A 23,980-nucleotide genomic window follows, 5' to 3' on the forward strand; every position below is an offset into this window, starting at 1 on the left:
ACCAGATTTTTTAAAATGGGTTGGATTCCGTTTGTACCTATTTTCTTCTCTTTCTCTTTTCAACTATATAAAATATTTCATTAGCCCCACACTTTAAAAGGAGATCAATGGAAGAAGCATTGTTCCAAATCAATTTCCCTATTTTCATAACCTCTTACACATTGATTTGTAACAATTCCCCTTACAACCATAAATTTGCTCACTAATATTGAAATCAATTCAATTATTCATAACCTTATACTCATTGATATTTTTATCCTCTTCATTCGGTTTGGTTTTTGGTTTGTTATCGATCGGTTCAGTGCGGTCCATTTTTCAATCGGTCCCACCGTACCCCAGTCCAAAATCAATTCAATAAGGATTGGATCGGTTCGGTCTGGGTTTTTTCGATTGGTTTCAAAGATTCAAGCTAGGTTTTGACACCCTTAGTAGACCCAAAAGTTACCTGCTCACATGTCAAGTTTCAATAAAAAAATGAAGTTGGACAAATGGAGAATTGAAAATATAAAGGAATTTGCGAATAAATGGGAGTGTGTCTGATTGAATTTGAGTATGAAAAAACATTTTTAGTTTTGGTTGGTCCAGATAGAATAGTTTCTATGATTAATCAGTGACATTTAAAGTATGATATGGTATGGTATAGTCAGCTGGACACTTGGGCTAGCCTACAGTTCAAGGATCACCCAAATTGTAACTGTGCCATAAATCCATTGTATGCTTCATTGTTGTAAATGTTGATCCCACACAAAACTTTTTGGGTCCATAATAAGTTTATGGGTAAAGGTTGGGCACGCCGGCGTTGTGTCCAACCTGAGACTGTCTCTCTCCCACCCTCTATGGAACGGCCCACCTACCCTCCCCATTCCACCATCTCCATTGGGCACAACCACTAGTTCCAGGAAAGCTAGTGGCGTACCCAACCCTCTCCCTAAGTTCATAAGAGTAATAAAAGCTTTTGCATGGCCCAAGTAGGAAGACCTATTTGACTCTCTCTCTCTCTCATTCTGGCAAGTGGAGAAATGACATCTTATTCTAACAATTGGATAGAGTAAACATGTTTGATTGGACACGAGGCAAATTTCAAAAAGTCTAGTTCAATCAAGAACAAGAGACCTTTGCCTGGTTGGTGGCATCTGTACCAGCATGGTAGCTAATGAGAGTGTGCACAAGGGCATTAACATGGATGTGATCTTTTATTTCACAAGGATAGGGGCGGTAATTCCATGCACTCCTATATCTATAGGGGACAAAGGTGGATAAGGGTGAGGGGACTTGACATGGAATAGGAAGGTCAAAATCGAGAACTCCTGGGAGCCACGTGTTATACCGCACTTGCTCATTCTAGCTGTAGCAGTAGCTTTCCCCTCAATCAAATATGTTTTGTATTGTCATGCACACCTATGAATACTCTAATCACAACTATGCACCTGAATTTTTTTAAAAGATGTGGCCAAGTGCATAATGCCATTGAGGATCAGTTATGCCTCGAAAGGAAGGAGGGGGGGGGAATGGTTGGATTTTTTATGAACCGGATTACACTATTGTAATCCGATTCAACATTTATACGAGACAAACCTTCCTGAATGTCATAAGATAAACCCAAAGGAATTGTTAGAGCCTCCGTGCGGACTTCAATGAAGCTGCTTGGATCTAAAAGGTTGAAGAGTACTTGAGCTCCAGAGGTGGATCTGGCAATAACGCCAATGCCGGACTGGGATGTTTTCTATTGAAGAGAGCAATATCACACTTTACTTTCCAAAAACCCATACAAGGAGGAACCTGCAGTGTTGATGAGCTTTTTGTGACTGGGAAGACGACAGACTTAGAGGAGTTTTATGAAGGTCATTTGCAGCCCAAAACTCCTCAAAAGCACGCTGGCCGACCTAGAAAACATCAATCGGGGCCCACACCTTCCTCTTAAAAAGGAGATCATTCCTTGCGATCCACAAAAACCAACAAATGATAGAGCAAAGGCTAAGGGCCTCCTCAGTTTTCTTCTTGCCTTGGATATGCGACCCTAATATTTGAGACACAAAGAGAACTTTAGGCCTTCATTAGTGGGAACCGTAATGGAAAATGAGCTTTCGAACCACGTTGCTTTGGCAAAACGACAATCCAGGAAGGTGTAGTCATTGGTTTCCATGGTAGCACCACACCTTAAACATGAAGGATCGATAGGCATTTAAAGGGATTCGTTTAAATAGATACTCGAAGTATTACTTTGTCTCTCTTTCAAAAAATGTCTTTACAAAACAGGGCTAGAGAGAAATAATTTATTTTTTATATTTAGTGGACAATTCACAATTGTGGCAATAGAAATAAATGGAAATATTTTCTACTAAGAATGGATATAAATTAAAGGAGAAAAATTTTCCTGTTCTGCAATTGATGCCCAAATAATACTTCCCCCTATTGGATGAAGTATTTGAATACTCCCCAACCACATCCCCAACCATTGAGTTGTGTGCTTCGTTAACCATACTATCCCCTAAATTAAAAGAGGAATTATTAACACATTAAATTGGATTAATTTTAGACAAATATGTGGTGTGTGAGCATGTATATGTGTTTGGTTTTAAAATTCGAATCGAAACCAATGAAATCGATTAATTCGACTCGAAATTGATTATGCTAATTCTCATCGATTCTACACATACTATGCTTAATCTAGTTAGTTCAAGTCTAGGTGAGTCAGTCCAATATGACTATTTTTGTTATCATATCGAAAAAGTAACGCAAGGCGACTAAGGCAGGATAGTTCATGGTATCGATATTAGTCACTTTAATATCGATATGAATTTACGATATCAATATGTAAATTAGATAAACACAACCTTTATGACGTCTATTAGTATCAGTCACGACCAATATCAATACGATCGTTACCAATATGAATAAACTGATACATCGAATCCAATACTTCAAGAAAAGACAAATATTTTTCTTCACTTCGGGTTAACACAATCTAGCCATTGAGATATATTATTCCTTTCCTTCTGCCCCTTATTCTACAGAAATATCATTGACACTATCTTAGGAGATATTCTCTTTTAAAACCAACCATGGCTGAAGGAAAACTTGATCCAGGGAAAAACCTCATAAATATGTAGATTCTCTAGATATATTGCCAAAAACCACTAAAACTAGCATGGAAGAATTGAAATTTATCCTCCCATGGGTCATTTATTTTGTATTTGGTCAACATCGTTTTCCAGGTCAAGTCAACTGAAACCAAGGAGTTGCTGGTTGAGAAACATAGTTGGAATTTAAAATGAAAGGAGAACGTAGCATAATTGTTGTTCGGTGAAAGGCTATATAAAAGAAGAGAGTCGTTAATCTTTCCTTCAACTGTGCGAATTAAGGATTGAGGCAGAGTTCATGATTTTCTGATCCGTGAAACGGAAAGAGAGAGATTTCCCCTGAGATATCTCGCCATGGCGTCCTTTGGTTCATCGAAGAATCTGTTGCTGCCAGTTTCCGATCCTCCGAGAGGCGACGAGAGCCTCTTCAAAGGCTCTGGCATGAGTAAAAAGGGGGCCTATGCTGCAATTTCGTACATGGCTTGTGCAGGTTCGTTCCTTCTCAGGACATGATTCCCCAAACTTTCTCTTCTTTTTGAATTAATCTTTTTTTTGTTACACATTTTTCACCTTTATAGCTGACTCATCTAACTTCTAAATCTCTGTTAGAATCAATCCTTGTGTCAAAAGTGTTTTTTTTTGTTTTGATTCTGTCGAAGTGTCTCTGGAGTTTCATTTGTTTCGTATTCTAACAATTCTAATTGAGCAGCTTGCCTCATCATTCTTGAAATTTGGAAATATTTAAGTTTGTTCCCCATTTAATCAATAAATCTGGCTTTTGTAACTTCTCTTGTCATAAACGTGGTTTTTATCGATACTCCTTCAATTGCAGATAGTCAAGTTTGCTATAGTCCCTAAGTCATAACTTTTAGGCTAATGGATTTATTTCAAATTGTAGCATGGTAGCCTAAAATGTATCATTATTGGGCAAAAGATGTAGCTTGCTAAACCCTTATGGATAACCAGTTATCCTGAATTTTGATGTATGCATCAGATAATGCCAGACCAATTTAGGAGAAGTATTAGGGTGCTGATTTACTAGGAGAAAAGTTATGCAAAATTTGCAGTAAATAGTATGAAATCAATCTTATGATACTATACTGTAAATCCATGGAGATAGTGGTGGAGCAACAATTAAGATAAGTAAAATGAATATCAGAAACCACTGACCAGTTTGTCTTCATGCTGGCAAGGTTTACAGCTGGGAAGTTGTATTAATGTGACTGTTCTCCTTGTTCAACAGCTGTCGGTGAAGTTATATATCAGGGGAACAATCGCTATGTGATCCTTCTGATGTGCCTAGCATTGGTTAGTCTTTGTATGCTGTAACTTCATGTGGATGTTTTCCTCGTGTGCTGGAAAGAAAGGGCACATTGAGGGTGTTTTCATCAAACATGCCTGCATGCTAAGATAATAGTTAATGCACCTCCAAAAAAAAGAAGACAGAGAAGATGAGCATATTAGGTCAAGGGGTAGTCACTCCCATTGGAATGAAGGGGTTTAACTTATTTGGACAAACACAGATTGAATAGAGTGAAATTCAGCCAGAGTGTCTGAAGAAGTAGGCAATCTTGAAGGGTGATAGCCAGAAGTAACCTTTTTCCTATCTTTGTTTGATAATCCATGCGAAAATAGAAATATTTGAGGTTATTGTTTGCTACCGTTTCACCCAAAAGCTCAAACTATTAGGGAAGGGCAGCATCAATGTATACATCAACGCTTCCCCACACGTGTAGGCCAAGATCCCATGGTCCTTGTATGTGGAGCTCACACGGCACTGAGGGAGATGAAATGTCGGCAAAACTCTTCCGATGCACTTCCCAGGAGTTGAACACTTGACTCCCTGCTCTGATACCATGTTCGCTACTGTTTCACGTAAAAGCTCGAACTGTTAGGAAAGGGCAGCATCAATGTATACATCAACAATTATCTTCTCAAAATTTAGTTGTGGCCATAAGTGGAGATTTATTTTAGACTGTCACTTGGCCAGTGCATTCTAATCAAACTTAAGGAAATATTTAACAGTTCTATTAGATGCAGTAAGACCAGCTAAATTTCAAGGATCATGAAGTTAATCAGGAAGGGCATAGCCGTTACATATGCTTAAATAGAAGACTCGAAACATGACTCAAACTAAGTTTAAAACTCCTCTATCCAATGGCTTGCTATGGAGGTAGTCTTAACTGACTAAAACTCTACAATTCTACATAAATAACCAAGATAAATTAAACAAGGCTGGATTCATAGAGACCTATTCCAGCCCAACTAAAACACTTAAATAACAATTATAGTAAGGAAATAAAAACTGGGCATGAATAGTAAGCGTGAACAGTAACCCAGGCTGTCACAATGGCTGTGACAGCTGTGATGTCGCCAAACAGTTCTTCTTTTCCTGCACTTATGAACTGCATCAGGTTCATTAATGTTTGCAACAACTTGTTGTCCAAGAGGGTGTGCAAGGAAATCTTTGTTTAATGGCAGCTTCGCTTACCTCCCTCTCTTCCCTGCCTTCGAGTCTCTAATGTGGTTCTAATCCACCTAATACTAGGTTTCAGAAAACCAACTGTAGAAAACTAAACCTAACATGCAGAAAGAATGGGAATCGAAAACAACAATCATACAATGAACACAAGGATTTACGTGGTTCGGCAAGATTGCCTACGTCCACGGTGAATAGGGCTACAGCCGCTCGTTCTCGCAACTCTCTTAGATAGCATTACAGAGAAAGAACCCTTGCTACATATTTATTGTGAAACCTTATATAGGAATTTTACCGAAATACTCATATAGTCCTTAAAAAATTTCCGGGCCTCAAAGTCTTGGGCTTCTTGACGGCCCTTCGGAATCAACCCACAAATGCAAGCGATGGAATACAAGACATCATACCCCCAACACCAATAACAAGCTAGAATTGCAGACATGGAAGATATACTGGATTCAAGGGAAATTCAATAACACGGACCCAAAGGCTCAGATGTGATTGAAACTTTGGTTGAATACTGTATGACTGTTCTGGTACGAGAGAATAACGTATAAAATTCTCAAGATGATCAGACGGTTAGATTCTGAGATCTGATAGAATCCTATTCAATCATGGAAATTCACAACCTAACAGCAGGATCAGAAAGCAGAGGACTCTCATAAACCAGTAACCAATAGTTGGATCTGGTCTGAAAACAGATTAAAAGAACTATTAAACAGAGGAATTCCCTAGAAAATATTAGCAAATTCCGATGGTCTGATTGTTAGGTATTAAGGAATCCTAGTTAAGGAAACTCAACTAGAACAGAGTTCCGGTTGTTGTAGTGGGGTAATTCACGGATGTGAATCAGCATAGGATTTAATAAAAAGACTGACCGGTAAATAGGTAACAGAAACAATAGCTTTAGGGTCCGAAACTGAGATTCACAAACAGAACCAGAATAGTAGATGCAGGAACTGAAAGTTTTCTGTACTGACCTGAGTTTCAGCAACTTAGAAAGGTAAAAAGATGGGAAGAAAGGAGCATATGACCTGAGAATCACTGCCTGGGCTGGAATCACCACCAACCAACCTGTTGATTCACCACAGAACCAAAGGCAAAAGCTAATCTTTCATTCATCAAATTTGTGTACAATGCTATAGTCCTTTACAAACTTATATAGAAGACTCAAAAACATGCTCAAACTCAAAAGAGAGACTGAAATAAGGTTGGACTCTTAGAGACCTATTCCAGCCTAATTCAAACACTTAATAACAAATAAAATGAAGAAATATAACTCTTACTGGACAAACTAATAAAGTAAATCCATATTTGGTTCCTCCTATCTATATTATAGGCCCACCACCCTTTATGCCTATTACAATAAAAACCCATTGGACCAAAGGCCCAACCTGTATAAAACCCAACCTAAGGCTTATTTCCTAAAAATAAGCCCAGTTTTACTGATTTATCTGCGTCAGTCTCTTTATAAATCTCTTTAATTCTAAAAATAATTTGTTAGTCAAAAATATGTTCTTAATTTTAATTGATCCTTCCCCCCTACATTTCTCCATTTTAATTGATCTTTACCTTCTCAATTAGGATCTCCAAACTGATCAATTTTATAGCTTCATTTGGTGAATTATTATTTAATTGTTTTTCTTGGTTCCCTCTTCCATTCTTCTTCTTTTTTATCACACATTTGTGAATGACTTGGGTCCTTTATTTATTTATTTATTTTTTGATGTACGGTTTTGAAGTAGTCTTTAGATGACACCTGTTACTTCAATATGGTTTGCTTTCACCTATTAAATTTGTTCTCTGCTTTCAGAAAATGCTGTTCTTATTGTTTGTCACTTGGGGCTTTTGTTTTTATCCTGATTATGATCCATTTCTGTGTTTTTATAATTGCCAACATGTTTACTCTTGTCCACCTTTATGACTACCACACTTCAACTTCTGCTTGCAGTATTGCTGATAATGTTTAACAAAGCTGCTCTTTCTTCATATAGCTTCCCATGTGCAAATGTCATCACACTCTTTCAGGTAACTTCTCACTAAGCTAATTTCTTGTGGTTTTGCAGCCTATAGTTGAGTTGTTACAGTTTTTGTTGCTCATGCTATTTACCTCGTGGTTGTTATTACTTAATGCTGATGCATAATAGCTTGTTAAAGGAGGTCCTTTATGACGAATAGGATCTTTGCTAGTTTACAAGCACACCAGTCATCTAACAGATGATTAGGACAACTTTATACAAATTAATATGAAACCTGGGAAGACCGTTATATATCCATGCAAATAATGGTAATGATGTGCCTAGGTGGGTTGGGTCTTCTCTTTAGTGTTATGTAGACCTTGGCCATAGCCATATCACTTTCAACCCTGGGAACTTCTTGAAGTGAAGCCAATCCCTTTTGAAAGAAAGAAGAGATTCAAGTTCATGACGCACATTAGGTCTGCAAACCTGAGTATCACTTCGTCATTTAAACAAAAAGTTTGCCTCTCTATGTTATCCACTAAGAATAACTCGTTTGTGGCCATCAAGCTTATCAAGCTTCAATATCATGGGTGTGTCCATAGTAAACTTGGGCTGCCATGTTCTTGCAATTATTGCCTTTGACTAACCAATCCTGAATAAAGCTGGTAAAGGGTGTCTATGTAAAGCCCTCTCGGAAACTTTATAGGTTTTCCTTCCTGTCATAGTTGTCAAGGCGTCCTTGGTCACCTAGGCCTTGCCTAGGTTGCATCCAGTCGCCTTGGTTTTTTCCCCCTTCCACCGCCTTAGGTCGCCTAGCCACCTTGACAACTATGCATCCTATAGAAATAACCCTTAAAATAGCTATTAAAGCATGAAAAACCTTGGGTTGTGATGTCAAAAAACATTGTGAATTATAGAGGGGAAAACTCTTCAGAGGCAGTCATCACTTCATTGTAAGATTGTCAATAAGTGCTATTATAGACTCCAGCTGTTGGCAGCAGGGAATGCCCGGCAAAAATTTTGCATTCCTGCACCGAGGAATGTGCAATACATAGGTTTGAATAAATACATACAATGGGGTTTAGGGTTACCTTAAAAACCACAAGTGCAGGTTTTCTGAAAGCTTGTAGCACTTGAAATGGCTACTCTACATGGGTGATGGAGATCAATGCAGTGGAGGCGTTCTTCCCGAATTAGGGTTTCACAAACCCTAGCTCTCAAACCTGAAGAGAGAAGAGAGAGAGAGAGGCTGCCACGATTTGGGGATTCTAAAACCCTAAAATCGTTGGCTAATAATGATGTGATTTGTCTCTCTCTTCCCTAGCTACGTATTTATAGATTGCCATCTAACAGTCTCCCATGCTGAGTGTGCCAGCCAAGTGGTGTGACCTTATAGGGTGTTCCTACTGTGGTTGCACAAGGTAAGTCTAACTCATCCACAGTACTTAGTATTATTTACCCACTAAATAACACTAATTAACAAATACAACAACAGTTGGAAATAACATGTAAACCCTTAAGTGATAGAAAACATTACATTTAAGTCCCTCCACTTTAACAACACCACATAATGGATTTTCGGGTATGGAAAATACAGCTGTCGAAAACCTTAATCTGTCGAAACAGCTAGTATAGAGAATCTTGACCATTGATTGGATATAAAACATTTTCATACTATCATTATTTATTAATAACAATATTTAAGTGCATTTGCAAACATTTTTCAAAATTGCCACCGAGCTTGGAATTTCATCCAATCATTTTTGTAAATTCTCTCAGGATATTCTTCCTGACCGGGAAGTGGATTCCCTATTGAGTATCTCCTCCACTCACAGATACACATCATGAATTTGGCCTACCGATATATACCCAGTGTAGGCATCAATCATTGGCACACCAAGATGCACAAAGTATACCTACAGTGGTAGGGACCTCTCAGGTATGGAGACAAAAACAACTATCAGAGAGCCTTGTTGCATAAGCAACTGACGATGATCCATACAAGACTCTCATAATGATCATGTCCAACACACACACAATATGAATACTCACGTCTATATTCTTGAATCTCATTCTGAAAAATATACAATGTGACAATCCTATGAACAATATGCCCAATATTGTCCTTACTTGTGGACAGGTATAACCTTAGGAGAACGCATCTCACATAAAATGATAATGCAAATTAACACGCTTAATTGGGGTTTGATGGATGCATATATGCAACACCAGCAAATCTCCGCAAGAGCTTGCCACACACACACACACTCACAGAGCCCGGGATGGGGGGAAGAGTTCAATGTTTTTCCACTATACCTTTTACTCTTGAATTTTATCTCATTAGCTATTTTTTTTGACATTTCTATTATTGCATTTGTGCTACAGTTTTTTCAAGTCATATAATTTGAAGTTTGATTCCAGAATTTGATTTTCAACTTAAAGAAAAAAAAACTGTTTGCTGAAATATACCCCACAGAATTTTACTCAATTTTATTGAAGTGTCTTTATCTTTTTTTTTTTTTTTTGCAACAGATAATATGTTCATGTGCCCTCCTCTATACAATGAGACGGTGGAAAATTATTTCTTTCATGGGTGGTGAATCCCGAGTTCTGACCGATAACTCACCAACTCTTGTTCCCCTTAAGACATTGATTCAGACATTACCTCTTGCAATAACTTATTTGCTTTACATGGTATGGTTTTACTTACAGTTTTCAATTTTCTTTGATGAAGAATTATAAGTTCTCTTATGTCAGCTTCAAATAATGTCTTACTCTATCATCATATTTACCTGTTGAAAGCTGGCGTCAATGGAGTCTGTGCGTGGGGTTAATGTTCCCATGTACACAACCCTTAGGCGGACTACTGTGGTATTTACAATGATTGTGGAGTATCTTCTGACAAGGCAGAAGTATGCATCCTCTATTGTTGGCAGGTAAATGGCCCTTTCTCACTGTTGTTTTCTTGTAGAGGATGCATATTTTGGGGTGTTGAATATATTCTGATCTCTCTCTCTCTCTCTCTCTCTCTCCCTAATATTCATCTTTTCTTCGAAGATAAGCTGTCCATTTTCATTGAGCATGCGGATGGTATTGAAAACATGCTAATGTGTGTTTTTGTTTTTTTCCTTGTCATAGAGTGTGATAACCTAATAATGTAATAAATGAGGTGGATTGGTAGACCATGTTATAAAGACTATATATATATATATTGGATGAATAAAAAATTCATTACCGAAGGAAGAGAAGAGGGGAGAGGGGGAGGGGAGAGACAAACAACATACAACTTACAAGATCATGCCTTTACTGAGGGAGGGAGGCAAGGGCCTGCAAAAGAGAAGGGGAAAGACTCCCAAAACTATAAACAGACTAATTCAGGGGGCCGAAGCTAGCAATGAACTAACATCAAATGAGAAAGAGACCCAAATCTGTTGGACAGGTCTGGACTTTGCGGATCCTCGTTAGAGATTGCGCTCGAACCAGAAATTGTAGATAGCTGCAATAAATTCAGGCTTGTCCAACATAACATAGCGAAAATACCCAGCAAATGACAAAGCCACGGAGAACCAATCTCTAATGAAGGCCAAAATCCTTCACCAAGGCAGCAGAGGACAGCGCACTGGAGCTTAAAATGAGATCGTACTTCGTCCTGTTTGGATGAGGAATAAAGATCTTGAGAATTCCAGATGACCCCTTGATCGTGAGGCAGGGAGGACCGGTAGTACCAAAAACCTCTCACGACTGGGCAAGGAAGAGGCCAGGTGGAACAACTTCTTGGGGTAGGGCAGGGAGCTTTTATGGCACCAGCTGTAAAATTGAATGGGGGACAAGGAACGATTAAGGACAGGAGGGGGTGAGGCGTTGAACAGAGGGAGGGAGGAGAGCCCAGAGGGTTGGGCGAACACAAAGGGTCAGTTGGTTGATAGGAGTATAGGACGGGTTGGTCCGTAATGGCTCCACATCTACAGATGTTAAGTTAGTGCCCAACGGGTGATGGGGGTGATTGTGGCCCAGCCCACTGGGTGTATGAGGGCCTTGGACTGAGAGGTATAAGCTAGTTGGGCCAAGGCGGTGGGCCGGGGAGGGCAACTGGCCCAAGTGAGATGGGGCAAAGTTGCAGTCATGATGAGAAGAAGTCTTGGGGTGGGCTGATGGGTCAACAAGAGGGATAGGCCGTTGGATGGTAGAATATAATGATGCAAGGGAGTTACCTCAACCATGAGCCCCACCCCGATATTTGGATTAGGTAGGGCTAAAAGAGGGAGTAAGGTAGACCTTGGGACAGAGAATCCTTAAGGAAAGAGGTTCGAGACAGAAAAAGGGGAAGACGGAGAAGCCGATGGCGGAGGAACAGGGAAAGGGAGGGAGGGAACTGGTTGCGGAAATGAGCAATCAAAGTGACAGACGGCTGGATGGTGACTGATTGGGGCAGAAACAGGGGAGAGGTTGCCAGAAGCAGGTTCTGTCGAGGGCTCAGGGCAAGAGATGGCTCTGCAATCGACAGTAGAGATGTCGTCTTGTACTTGCAAGGTCAAAAAATGGTTCATACCATCGGTCCTTGCAGATTCATGGACTGAAGGTAGGGAGATGGGAACAATAGCATGGCTATATGGGGAGCCAGAAGCAGCTTTTCCACGAAGACGATTACTGCTGCTTGTCGAATCAAGCGTCAGCCACAACTGAGGGAGCTGTTGCCAGAGAGGGGAGAAGGTTTAGGGTTGGTGAGGGAAGGGGGAGGTGGAGGGTAGACGGTGGAGATATGGTTAATGGGGGTAGCAGTTGCAACGACAAGGGTACTACCTTACTAGTAGGGAGGGGAATATCATCATCAACGGCAAGGATACCATTTGGGAGGGGTACCTCAACTTCAGCGAGAGGCAGCCATTCGTAGAGTACTTCTGGATTGAAAGAAAACCCTTGATAGAGGATGGCGGAGTGTCTTCAGCAGAAATTTCAACACAAATTATGGTTTATACAAGACGATCCTTGTTCAAGGGCACACATCTTATCAATTTCATTGGCAAACTTGAAATGAAGAACCCGTTATTATCCATCAAGTATCAAAGTTTCCATGAGTTTCCCATTGTTTGGTGAGAGAGAGCTTGACAAGGTTGAAGGGAGAACGACTACCGATGAGATGTCTGACCAAGGAATTTTCCCATTTGCGAGCTTAGGATACCAGAAGGCCAACCGGGCATAGGGCAACCTTAGATGTCCTGACGATGGAAGGAGAACATAGTGGAGAGGAAGGCCCTCCCTTGAAGGCGAATGGGGGCTGACTGAAGGGTGCAATCCATGTTGAGGCTTAAGGACTATATGGGTATTTTGGTAAATTTCCTGTATAGGGTTTCGCTATAAATCTGTAGCGAGAGTTCTTTCTCTGTATTGAAAATCTGAGAGAGGTGTGAGAAACGAGCGACTGTAACCCTATTCTCCATTGATAGTGAAACAGATCTCATCTCACCGTGGACGTAGGCAACCTTGCCGAACCACGTAAATCTTTGTGTGCATTGTGTGATTGTGTTTGCGATTTCCATTCTTCTCTACATCGTGTTAGGTTTTACAATCCAGGCCATCCCTCCCTGAGATGGGGAAACAGTGATAGGGATAGGGTGGGTGGGAAAGGGGAGGTCTGGGTGGTGACTGCACCACACCAGAGAGGCCAGCCATGGCGGCTGGCACGCATGGTTGGGGAAGATCTAAGCTCTTTTCATCAAACAAGCAACCATCTTACTCCATTTCAACAATTCAACTTATTAAGATGGTGATAGTCTTAAAAATGGCTTCTGCTTATTGATGTCTAGTTGCCCCTTTATTTTGTTCAGGAGTGGAAAGAGTACTTATCTTCGACAAGTGTCTTTTAGTCATACTTGGTCAGGTGGATTGGTGGACCATGTTATAAAGACTATATTACTTGTTGTAATACAGGGTTATTTCTTTTAGCGGCTTTAATATGAAGTCATAATTGCAGAAGCATGCTGTGTATAAAGTTCAGGATAGAATGTCCATGTTATATTCTTTTGGTGGAAGTCATCATGAAGTCTTTGACTTTTTTTTTTTAATGTTTCTAATTCCTTTTTGATGGTAAATCCAAGGGTTTCATCAGTGTGGCATTGATTGTTCTCGGTGCATTTATTGCGGGTGCTCGAGACTTGTCATTTGACTCCTATGGCTATACTATTGTATTCATTGCCAACATCACTACAGCAATATACCTTGCAACCATAGCCCGTCTTGGTAGTATTTCTTATATCTTCCAATGTTTCATTCTCTCCTACTGAAGTTTACCATTATATTATTCTAATGGTATTTATTATTTTGACAGGAAAATCTAGTGGCCTTAATAGCTTTGGTCTAATGTGGTGCAATGGTGAGATAGACGTATCTTAAGCTGATCAATATTTTTTTTTTCGGTAACTTGGTTCATCTAAAGTTTAAAAACTGTGATTGCTTTAGCTTAGATTTTACCAATATTTTTTATAGGGATAATATGTGGACCAGTGTTGCTGTTTTGGACATTTATCCGAGGTGACTTGGAGATGACAATGAATTTTCCTCATTTATATACTCCTGGCTTTCAGGTGCTTCCTGTTCACAGTCTTTTTTTTTTTTGTGTGCATATTTTTGTATGACTGGGGAACCTTGAAGGTGTTGGGATGATGTTACTTTTGGACAAGGGCCACAATTTTTTTGCTTCTGTTTAACTGCTCCTTTTTCTTTGGGCCGATTGATGATTCTCTTTTTTATATTTTTGTTTGTTCTGCCATTTTCTGCTTATTCTTACTATATCTCATACTTTTCTTGTACTTAATGATTTGTACAAGAGGATCAAGTAAGAGCTATAGGATTTTCTCTTAGTAGGGAGGTATTATGGTTTACAAGGTTATCCTTGGAGTGACTCTAACTGCACTAAAAAAAAATTAAGGGTGAAATTTATAGGGTTATAAGACCGGTTTGTTGTATGGAGCAGAATGTTTGGCAACCAAGAAACGATGCATGCATAAAAGTAGTGCAGTTGAGAGGCAGAAATTGATATGGATGATAGGATGAGTGGCAAGCTTTCAAAGGATGTAACTAGAAATATAGGCTGTAGGCATTTGTGGTACCTTGTTTTGGCAAAAACAGTAGACAAGATGAGGCATGAGGGAACAATTGATATGTTTCAGTCATGTAGAACATAGGCTGTAGGCATTTGTGGTACCTTGTTTTGGCAAAAACAGTAGACAAGATGAGGCATGAGGGAACAATTGATATGTTTCAGTCATGTAGAACAAAAGCCATTATGCACCAATAAAGTGATATGGTGCAAACTATTTCATTTTGAATTTTTTTAATTAACATTGACGTGGTTCAAGTTCAAGGCATTAAAATAATAGGTGCGAGGCCTAAAATGACTTCTGAAACAATACCAGAAACAGAAAACCCGAAAGGAGAGAAGAACTGCCACAAGAAAGAGTAATATTCTATACCCTGCGGTAGTCCTCTCACCACACACTACATTAGGATATTAGGGTGAACAATTACAATGCCGCAATGACAAGGATACCCTTCAGACCTTGCAGCAATAGAAGACAATAAAGACTAAAACCAAATAAATCTGATTACTGCAAGGTCTGACAATTAGAAATTAGGTGTGGATCGATTCTAACAAGGGAACTAGGATTAACAGCTAGGGGAAGTAGAAGAAGAGAAGAAGGAGAGAGAAGAAGAGTTGGGAGAAATTGTGGTGAGTGAGAATAGACTTCACTCACCTATTCTGTTCATTAACAACTTCTTGAAATTACATATGCTTCCATGGGGAGGTAAAAGATAAAAAGAACAAAAGATAAAATTACAACTTAACATGACTTATAATAAGCTAGTGACAAAAGTACCCCTAACAACATAAACTCTAACACTCCCCCTCAAGCTGGAGAATAAATGTCATGCATTCCCAACTTGCAAAAGAGGGTACGGAATTGGTTAGGAATGAGACATTTGGTGAAGATATTTGCCACTTGATCACTTGTCTTCACAAAGGGGGTACAAATGTAACTAGAATCCAACTTTTCTTTGATGAAGTGCCTATCAACTTCAATGTGCTTTGTTCGGTCATGTTGCACGGGATTATGAGCAATACTTATAGCAGCCTTGTTATCACAATAGAGCTGCATAGGTCCCTCAAAGTCAAACACCAACTCTTGCATCAACCCCCTCAGCCATATGAATTCACACACTCTATGAGCCATGGCTCTAAATTCTGCCTCTGCGCTGGATCTAGATACAACTGGTTGTTTCTTACTCCTCCATTTAACTAGATTACCACCCACAAAGGTACAATAACCAGATGTAGATTGTCTGCCAGAAACTGAATCAACCCAATCGGCATCAGTGTAGCCCTCTATCCTCAAATGATTATGCTTGGCATATAAGTGGCTTTTTCCTGGAGAAGATTTTAAGTACCTGATGATGCAATAAACAACATCCAAGTGCCTACTCTTGGGAGCATGCATGAACTGCTTCACTACTTAAACTGCATAAGTGATGTCTGGTCGAGTCAAGGAGAGAGATTAGTTTCCCAACCAATCTCTGGTACTTCCCTGCATCTATAAGAGGAGAGCCACAATCTTCACCAAGCTTGTGATTTTGATCAATTGGGTCACTGGTTTACACCCCAACATTCTTGTTTCTTTCAATAGGTCTAGAACAAATTTTCTCTGCAAATATTGATTCCCTTATTTGATCTGATAAACTGACGTTGAGTAAGATGATCATAACACTTGTAGCCTTTTTGAGTTCTGGAGTGACTAAGAAAAAACACACTTGACAGCCCTAGGAGACAGCTAATCAATCGGAGATTGCAAATCATGAACAAAGCACACACATATAAAAACCTGAGGCGACAAAGAAAATACGGGAGATTTGAGAAACACCATAGAAAAAGGTGTTCGGTTATCTAGTACAAAGGAGGGAATTCGGTTAATCAAATAACAAGCAGTGAGAAGTGAGAATTGCAACACTAAAAACGTTTGGGAACATTCATATGAATCATTAAAGACCGAGCAATCTTCAATAAATGTCTATTTTCCATTCAACAACTCCATTTTGTTGGGGTATATATGAACAACTTGTTTGATAGATTATACCATGAGCATAACAAAAAACAAATATCTCAAGTGTATTGGCAGATTGAAAAACTTTAATGGAAGCATCAGGCTGAGTCTTTATTTCACTATAAAATATTTAAAAATAGAAAGAAGTTCTGAACGATCTCTCAATAAATACAACCATGTTAGACAAGAATGATCGTCCACAAAAGTGACAAAGTAAGAAAATCCTAACCTATTTTTGACACGACAAGGACCCCAAATATAAGAATGTATTAAAGAAAATAAAGGACTTCTAGACACACTACAAGAGGGAAAGACGGCCAATGATGCTTCCCGAGTTCACACGCTTCACACTCAAGGCGAGACAGATTTGCAACTAGGTACCATATGCTAGATGTCCCAACTGAAAGTGCCATTGAAAAGTGGAAAGACCACCAGAAGTAGTAGTAGCAACAATAGCGGGTCAACACAATTAAGATAATATAATCCATCCTACTTAAGCCCTCCACTAATCGCCCTCCTTGTCTGAAGATCCTGGAAAACAAAATAAAAGGGATAGGACATAGAAGGGTGACTAAATAGTTAAGAAATTTAGTAAGTTGACTGACTGATATAAGACTTAAAGGTAATTGTGGTACATGAAGGACAGAGGACAGATCATCAATGAAGTCAGTGAAACCGTACTATGACCACATGGGTAGAAAATCCATTAGCAAAAAATGACAGGAGAAGGATTGTGAGATTTGGACAAGGAAGAAAACAATTTTGACTTGCCAGTCATATGGGTAGAAGCACCAGATCAATTATCCACGGAGTCAAAGATGTGCTAGTAAGAAATGTTGACATACCTATGTGGGCCAGAGTGGCTATGGATGAGGAAGTTGCAGTGGATGACTCAAGATTTGGAGATGTTCAACTATTTGATTATAGTCGTCTCGAGACACAAAACCTAATGGAGAAGCTCTAGATGAAGAGGCAAAGGTGGTGTTACTACCTTCTCAGTATTACCATTTGACACAACAGAATTAACTAATTGTTGAGCCCATTCTGGTTTACCATCTTTAGCTCAACTGTCTCAACTGTATGATTGGGCTTGCCACAAAAAGAAAACTATCTGGAGGATCGATCAGTTTGTTGTCCACCTGTACCATGACCACGATCTCCCCATGAACCCGACCTCTCCCAAGAAAGGTAGAACTTCGGCCACAACCAGTAACAAATGCAGAACCTCCATATGAGAGAAACAATTCTCTCAAGATAAGAGGAGGTCTCATTCAAGGCTGGCACTGTCTCCCCAGCAAGCAATTGGCTCTTAACAGCCTGTTAATTAGAATTTAACCTGGCCATAAATTTTGCAACCTAAACTTCAGCCTGTTTAACTTTAACTGTTCCAGATCAGTAGTGGGAGGTTGATGAATATTGAGCTCCTCTCACATCCCCTTAAAGGCACTGAAGTACTCATTCAAAGATTTGTCCCCCTTCTTAAAGTTAAAAATGTATCATGCTGATCATAAATATGAGAATATTCTTCTCCTGGGAGAAGCTTTCTTTCAAGTCATCCCAGACCCCTTTAGCAGCGGTGTGGAACATGACATTTGCTGCAATAGCGGGGCCCATACTATTCCATAACCATATGATGAGAGGGTCATTCTCACATATCCACTCCTCATAATCTTCAGAATCAGAAGGTGGTAAGATTTGAGATACTTCATCTTCCCTTTAATATTAATATAAACCTAATGTAAGACTAGATTAGGGTTAACCTAGTCCCAATTACCCACAACACAAAAAACCAAATAGCAGCCAAAGCACTGCAACTGCAGGTCTGAAACGGAGGTTTAGCATAAAAAAATTGCTAACTCCGGAATCAGTTGTTCCAACTCGTATGGGACTGATACTACTAACAAGTAAAGGTCCAATAAGGATGATGAAGCCCTAGAAATCTCAGCTTCGATTGATGGCTGAAGAGGGAGATACCAGCAGGTCACTAAAATAGAAGGCAAACTCAGATTTAGTAACTTAGTGAGTAGAGATCAAACCAGCCATGAGAAATTAACCAAGTTTGGATCAAATGCTGCTTGTATGGCAGAGCAACATTGCTGAAAGTCTCACTTGATTCTAATGGTTGAATTGGAAGATACGGCAGCAACACAAAATTAGAAACTAAAATTCTTCAAGCCAAACCAGCCACCCGGCTCAAGTTTGGATCAAGTGTAGGGTCTATAGAGGGAAGGCTTTGCTGCAATTTTGGTGAAGTTCTGATGGATGGAAGTGGAGTTATGGAGGTGAAATGAAAATAGATGGTTTGTGAATATGGAGGATTCTAGCCAATGGAATGGAATGGAAGTGGGGATCGAGTAGAAAGGATGGTGTGGTGTGGTGTTGTGCTTCAAAACCCAGCAGGGTTTGGTGGAGGAAAATGGAGATATCAAACTCTGAAGTTGCAGCAGAAATCCAAGTCCAGGAACACAGCAACCTGTACTCAAATGAGGAAAACAGCAGCAACAACAACCTTTGTTGTTGGTGAGTTTGCAGCCTTCAGGGGAAGCTCCAGGACTTGAAGTAGTCCAGCAACAGTAGCAGCACTCAGGAATCTCGATTGGTGATGGAGAGAATGGAGAAGAAGAGAATTAGAAAGTAGGGGGGGATAGGTGGATTAGGCTCTCACAGCCAGGCTCCTTCAGTCCTTCAAGTTCACAATCAAAACTTGAGAAAGGTATCATATTTTGCTAAAAGCAATCTTCATTCAACTATAGAAATCGTGGGGGGCTTCTACTAGCCATTACAAATATATAGAGAGCTATGCTTGCATCTCAAGTTAAAAGAAAGTAGAAACTTAACATAATAAGTTGCAATATGAAAATAGAAACTACTCTAATTAACTAGGACTGAAATAAAATAGAAACATAATAAAATCTTCTAAATCTTCTTAAGTCTTCAAATCTCCTTGTGGGACCCACTTGGATGACTTATTGTTGCAGCCAAAATCTCCAGCCGGTGGTCTCCATCAGTTCAACTTATTAGCTTTAGAAAAACGACAAAATTGCCCTTAACTTAAGGACTTGAATAACTAATACTTAAAAGACTAATCTGCCCCCACATTCTTTAAGGAATATTCTCACCAAGCCCAAAATAAGGGGCTGTGACACTGTTCACGTGAACAGTGTTTTGGCCTCTCTTTTTTCATGTTTTGTTCTATATCAAAACCTTAACTGTCTGGGCCCATAACAAGTAATTAGAAACACCATTGAGTTTGATAGTAGTAATCTAGACATTAGCATCGTCCGAAGTAGGTTTGGGATCAGCCATCATGCACAGCGGCAACAATACAATAAGGAATCAATACAGCCAGGAAGAAACACCTCTGGCCAGCAAGTAATAGTTCACCAAAAAAAGTATGCAACTTTAATTGGTCTTGAAGCCTGGAGATATGTAGTAGAGAAGTAGGGGATACAAACCCCTCAATCCAACACTTATCTGATGAGAACTCAAATGCCAGCAGCACAAAGAGTCAAATCTGAACCTTGAAAAACCAGAATATGGGAATTTTTTAATAACAGAAAATCCTGGTGTCAGATGGAAACCAAATCAAGGTCAAAGGACCTATTATAGGAGGGAAACAGTGCCCTAAAAACTCATAAGGACCTGATGGTCAGATCCAAGATAAACCCCAAAAACAGAGTATTGCATGACCTATTTCCTGCAGAATATTCCAGTAGCAAAGAGATTGGGATCAACCTCAAATTGGGATTGAAAAGCCTTAACTGTGGGGCCAATAATGCCCAACAGATTCAGATAAAACTGATGGGCAGATTAAAAATAGCAGAGGTACAAACCCATGAAAACAAGGTACAGCTAGGATAGAAGAGCAATTATCTTGATGTAATTTGAACCCCGTAGATAACTGCATGGAATCTCTTTTGAATGTAATTTGATCCCCGTAGATCAATAACTGCATGGAATCTCTTTTGCAGGAAATATCATTCATGTAGATAGCATAACCGAAGAAAAACACTAGTTTTTCATTGATATAAACTAGGTCTTCATAGTAGAATGTTGCAGCAAAAGGTGGCTGCACACCACAAGAAAGAAATCTAAATACTCTCTCAGAGCAGAGATGGAGAGGATTGCAAGCACTGATTAACCATGCTCTGATAGCATGAAACAATACCAGAAACAGAAAACCAGAACTAACAATGTAGAAGAAGAAGAAGAAAAGACTGCCGCAAGAAAGAGTAACAGTCCATACCCTGCAGCAGTCCTCTCACCACAATATATTAGGATATTAGGGTGAACAATTACAATACCGCAAGGACAAGGATACTCTTCAGTCCTTGTGGTAGTAGAAGACTAGTTAGACTAAACAATAAAGACTAAAACCAACTAAAACTGATTACCGCAGGGTCTGACAGTAATTCACTAATGAAGAGTCTCCTAATTGTAGTTGCCCCAGCCCTCTTTAGGACAATGAACTCAGCCGCAAGATTTTGGATCTGGGCCTTGAGCACCTCAACGGGCGCTCTTTGTGTCACTGCCCAACCCATTTCCAACTCAAAAAAAGCTTCGGAGAAAACAAAAAGTCAACTAAGCCCTCACTTATTTCGTTTTGGGGATGAAGAAGAGAATCACCCTCACCCCGCCCGCTACAAGCAACTCGACCAGGGCCAATTGTCTCAGATGGTGTTCCAAATGTCGAAACATTTAATAAAACGGTCAAGACAATGATGAGGAAGATGGGCATCAGTCCAAAACCACCTTTCTTTCTAACAAGGATCAGTTTGGATGTAGAAGCGAACAACTGATCCGCCTCACCATCTCTCCTCATTTTCTTCTTTCTATGAAATGAGGGAATGCATCTAGGGATTCCCGAGCGGTTAAGTGAATGATAGATTTTATCTTTTTGTTATGGTAATGCAATTCAAGAGGTCGGAAATCAGGTTGTTTCTGATGAGCTTTTATGTTATGTGAAATTTATGAAAACCCGATATTAACCCCTGCGGAACCATATACAAAACTTAACAACTTGGTTTGAAGTAATGAGAAAAGAAATGCATTGCTTATGATCTAACATAAGGTGTGGCCCTACCTTTAGTGAAATGGCTGAAAAGGATTGTAGTAGCCAACCTGAAGTAGTTGGTCATAAGGCTTTGTTGGTTTGATTTAAGTTGAGTTTTGTGTTGTACATTTTCTTATTGCAGAACAAATTCAAAATTTCACATTTTGTACATTTATCTCAATCTTCAATTCGCATTGTTCCTATCACACAGTTCAGGGCAATCAGTTTACTTCCATGTTTAAACATAGAAGAAGAGCGAAAAATTTTCTAGGCTGTTTGTTCTTGTTGTGGTATGTATTATAATTCAGTGGGTCTAACTAGAACTAGTGCATTTTTTGGCAGGTTGTCATGCTTCTTTCCTGTATAATGGCTTTCTTATTGAACTACAGTATATTTCTGAATACAACTCTCAATTCAGCACTCACACAAACAATGTGCGGTAATTTAAAGGTTTGTTTACGTATCTCTTGTAGTACCTTGCACATTTATATGTGTATGCATACATATCAAATCCCATCTTGGTCCTGAGACAATTTTAATGTAATGAATGTTCTAAAACCTGGATCGCAAGTTAAGTCAGCCACAGTTTTGTTCTTGGCCCGTTGTTCAACCCAACAGTGAAATGATGTTAGATTGTTATCAAGAAAGTAATTAAACTGTATAAAGTAGAAATATTAGAAGAAAAGTCTTCTCTCCATCTCTGACCTGTGTCGCTTTCTTTGTTGGGGAGGTGACACCTAGGGATAGGTGTACTGGGTAAGAAGTCCAAATATGCTGCCCCCGGACTCTGGTTGTGCAGTTCTGGCGACAATAATGAACAAAGTATGCTCAGATGTGTCACATGGAGTCGACATCTTTGGTAGGATGACTCTAGGAGATTATCTTCACATATTGATGTGATGGATGACCGAAAACATTGTGTTGCATTCCTTCAGATATCCGAGAAATGATGTTGTATGGTCCTGCAGATTTTCATATATGAATCTTTACCAATTACAATCATCCCATCAGTTCACTTCATGTCAAATAAGATAAGACTAGACTTTACATTTACTATGGCGCAGTTAATCATTCCCTATACATGATCTGGGCATTGCTTATCTTTTTGCTGTGGCAGGATCTTTTTACTGTCGGACTGGGCTGGCTACTATTTGGTGGTCTTCCATTTGATTTTGTATGTATAAGTTTCTCTTCAGTCTTATTTGATGTCCTCTAGCCACAGTTTTCTTTTTCTCATGAAAACTATCTGCCATGTTTTTTTCTTTTTCCAGTTGAACGTTATTGGGCAACTTCTTGGCTTCCTTGGCTCTGGTTTATATGCCTTCTGTAAACTCAAGGGGAAGTAGCAAGGCATTCTTCAGGAGCTTATTTTCAGTCGGAAGTACTACTTGGGTTGGTGATGCTGATGCCTTCATCATCTCCTAATCTTGGTTGAAAGGTCACTGCCTTATAAGTTATGAGTAGGTCCAGGTTCTTTATGGCGGCAGAAGAGCTTTTTTTGCATAGGAAGTGAGTAGCTGTTCCTAGTAACAGGGGAATAGGGGCCTTTTTTCTGCCCCTCGTTTGAAATATTTATAGTGGGTCAGGAATAAGAACTTAAATTTAGAAATGGTTGATTGCCACCTGATGCAATTCATTTTGAATTTCATGGGTGGTTATTGCTCATATATAGTTTTTTTTTTTTTTTTTTTTTTTTTTTTTTTTAATTCTAACTTTTATTCCCAAAAAATTGTGAAAATAGAAAAATTGGATGAAATGAGAAGTCCTGATGATTCATCAAATGGTGCAAATATGGATTCAAATCTCTCTTACAAGAGAAGACACCATGTTTTCTGTAGTTCTACAAAATGCTTTTGGGTCACAATGAAGCATTAAAACTTTAGTGCATCAGCTGTTGTGGACCTGGGGAGCAATGTTCTATTTCATGACAGAGCTTCCATGTTGTCACCTTTAAGATGGTTTCCATGATGGAAAGCCTGTTACAAATGCTTGTTCCTTGTGTTTTTGGGACCTCATATTGGATATTTAACTATTTCAGTCTTTATACTGTTTGGTGATCAATGCCATTGTTCCCCTATAGTGCACAAATTTGATCATATCCTGTTCTATTCGTTTCATTTGTGAGATGAGAATCGCATTTGCTCTTTCTTTCTAATCATTTGACCAACACAGAACTTGCTACGTAACATCTGATGTAGGATTTCTATTACATTATGTCACATTGATAAAGGTGAGAAGGATTCTGAAATGTGGTTGTATGTGTTCCTTGGAAGGGTTGAAAACATGGATGTCTAGAGAAGAAAGTTCAACTTAAA

General features: G+C 39.3%; 1 protein-coding gene across 1 annotated transcript; it reads left to right on the top strand.

Moving 5' to 3' along the window:
• Positions 1-3,372: 3,372 nt before the first annotated feature.
• Positions 3,373-23,311, top strand: LOC122653274 (UDP-N-acetylglucosamine transporter UGNT1-like). Its single transcript, XM_043847248.1, has 10 exons — positions 3,373-3,570; positions 7,511-7,587; positions 10,053-10,214; positions 10,323-10,456; positions 13,627-13,757; positions 13,846-13,890; positions 14,004-14,101; positions 22,008-22,115; positions 22,783-22,839; positions 22,937-23,311. Exons 1-10 carry the CDS (start codon positions 3,435-3,437, stop codon positions 23,009-23,011), a joined length of 1,023 nt encoding a protein of 340 aa, XP_043703183.1. The 5' UTR covers positions 3,373-3,434; the 3' UTR covers positions 23,012-23,311.
• The last annotated feature ends 669 nt before the right edge of the window (positions 23,312-23,980 follow it).

Source organism: Telopea speciosissima, chromosome 2 (assembly GCF_018873765.1).
Source record: "Telopea speciosissima isolate NSW1024214 ecotype Mountain lineage chromosome 2, Tspe_v1, whole genome shotgun sequence".
Lineage (NCBI taxonomy): Eukaryota > Viridiplantae > Streptophyta > Magnoliopsida > Proteales > Proteaceae > Telopea > Telopea speciosissima.

Coding starts and splice junctions, on each gene's coding strand:
- LOC122653274 (XM_043847248.1), top strand. CDS start 3,435: ATGGCGTCCTTTGGTTCATCGAAGAATCTGTTGCTGCCAGTTTCCGAT. Junction 3,571..7,510: donor TTCGTACATGGCTTGTGCAG/GTTCGTTCCTTC, acceptor TTCTGCTTGCAG/TATTGCTGATAATGTTTAAC. Junction 10,457..13,626: donor GCATCCTCTATTGTTGGCAG/GTAAATGGCCCT, acceptor GGGTTTCATCAG/TGTGGCATTGATTGTTCTCG.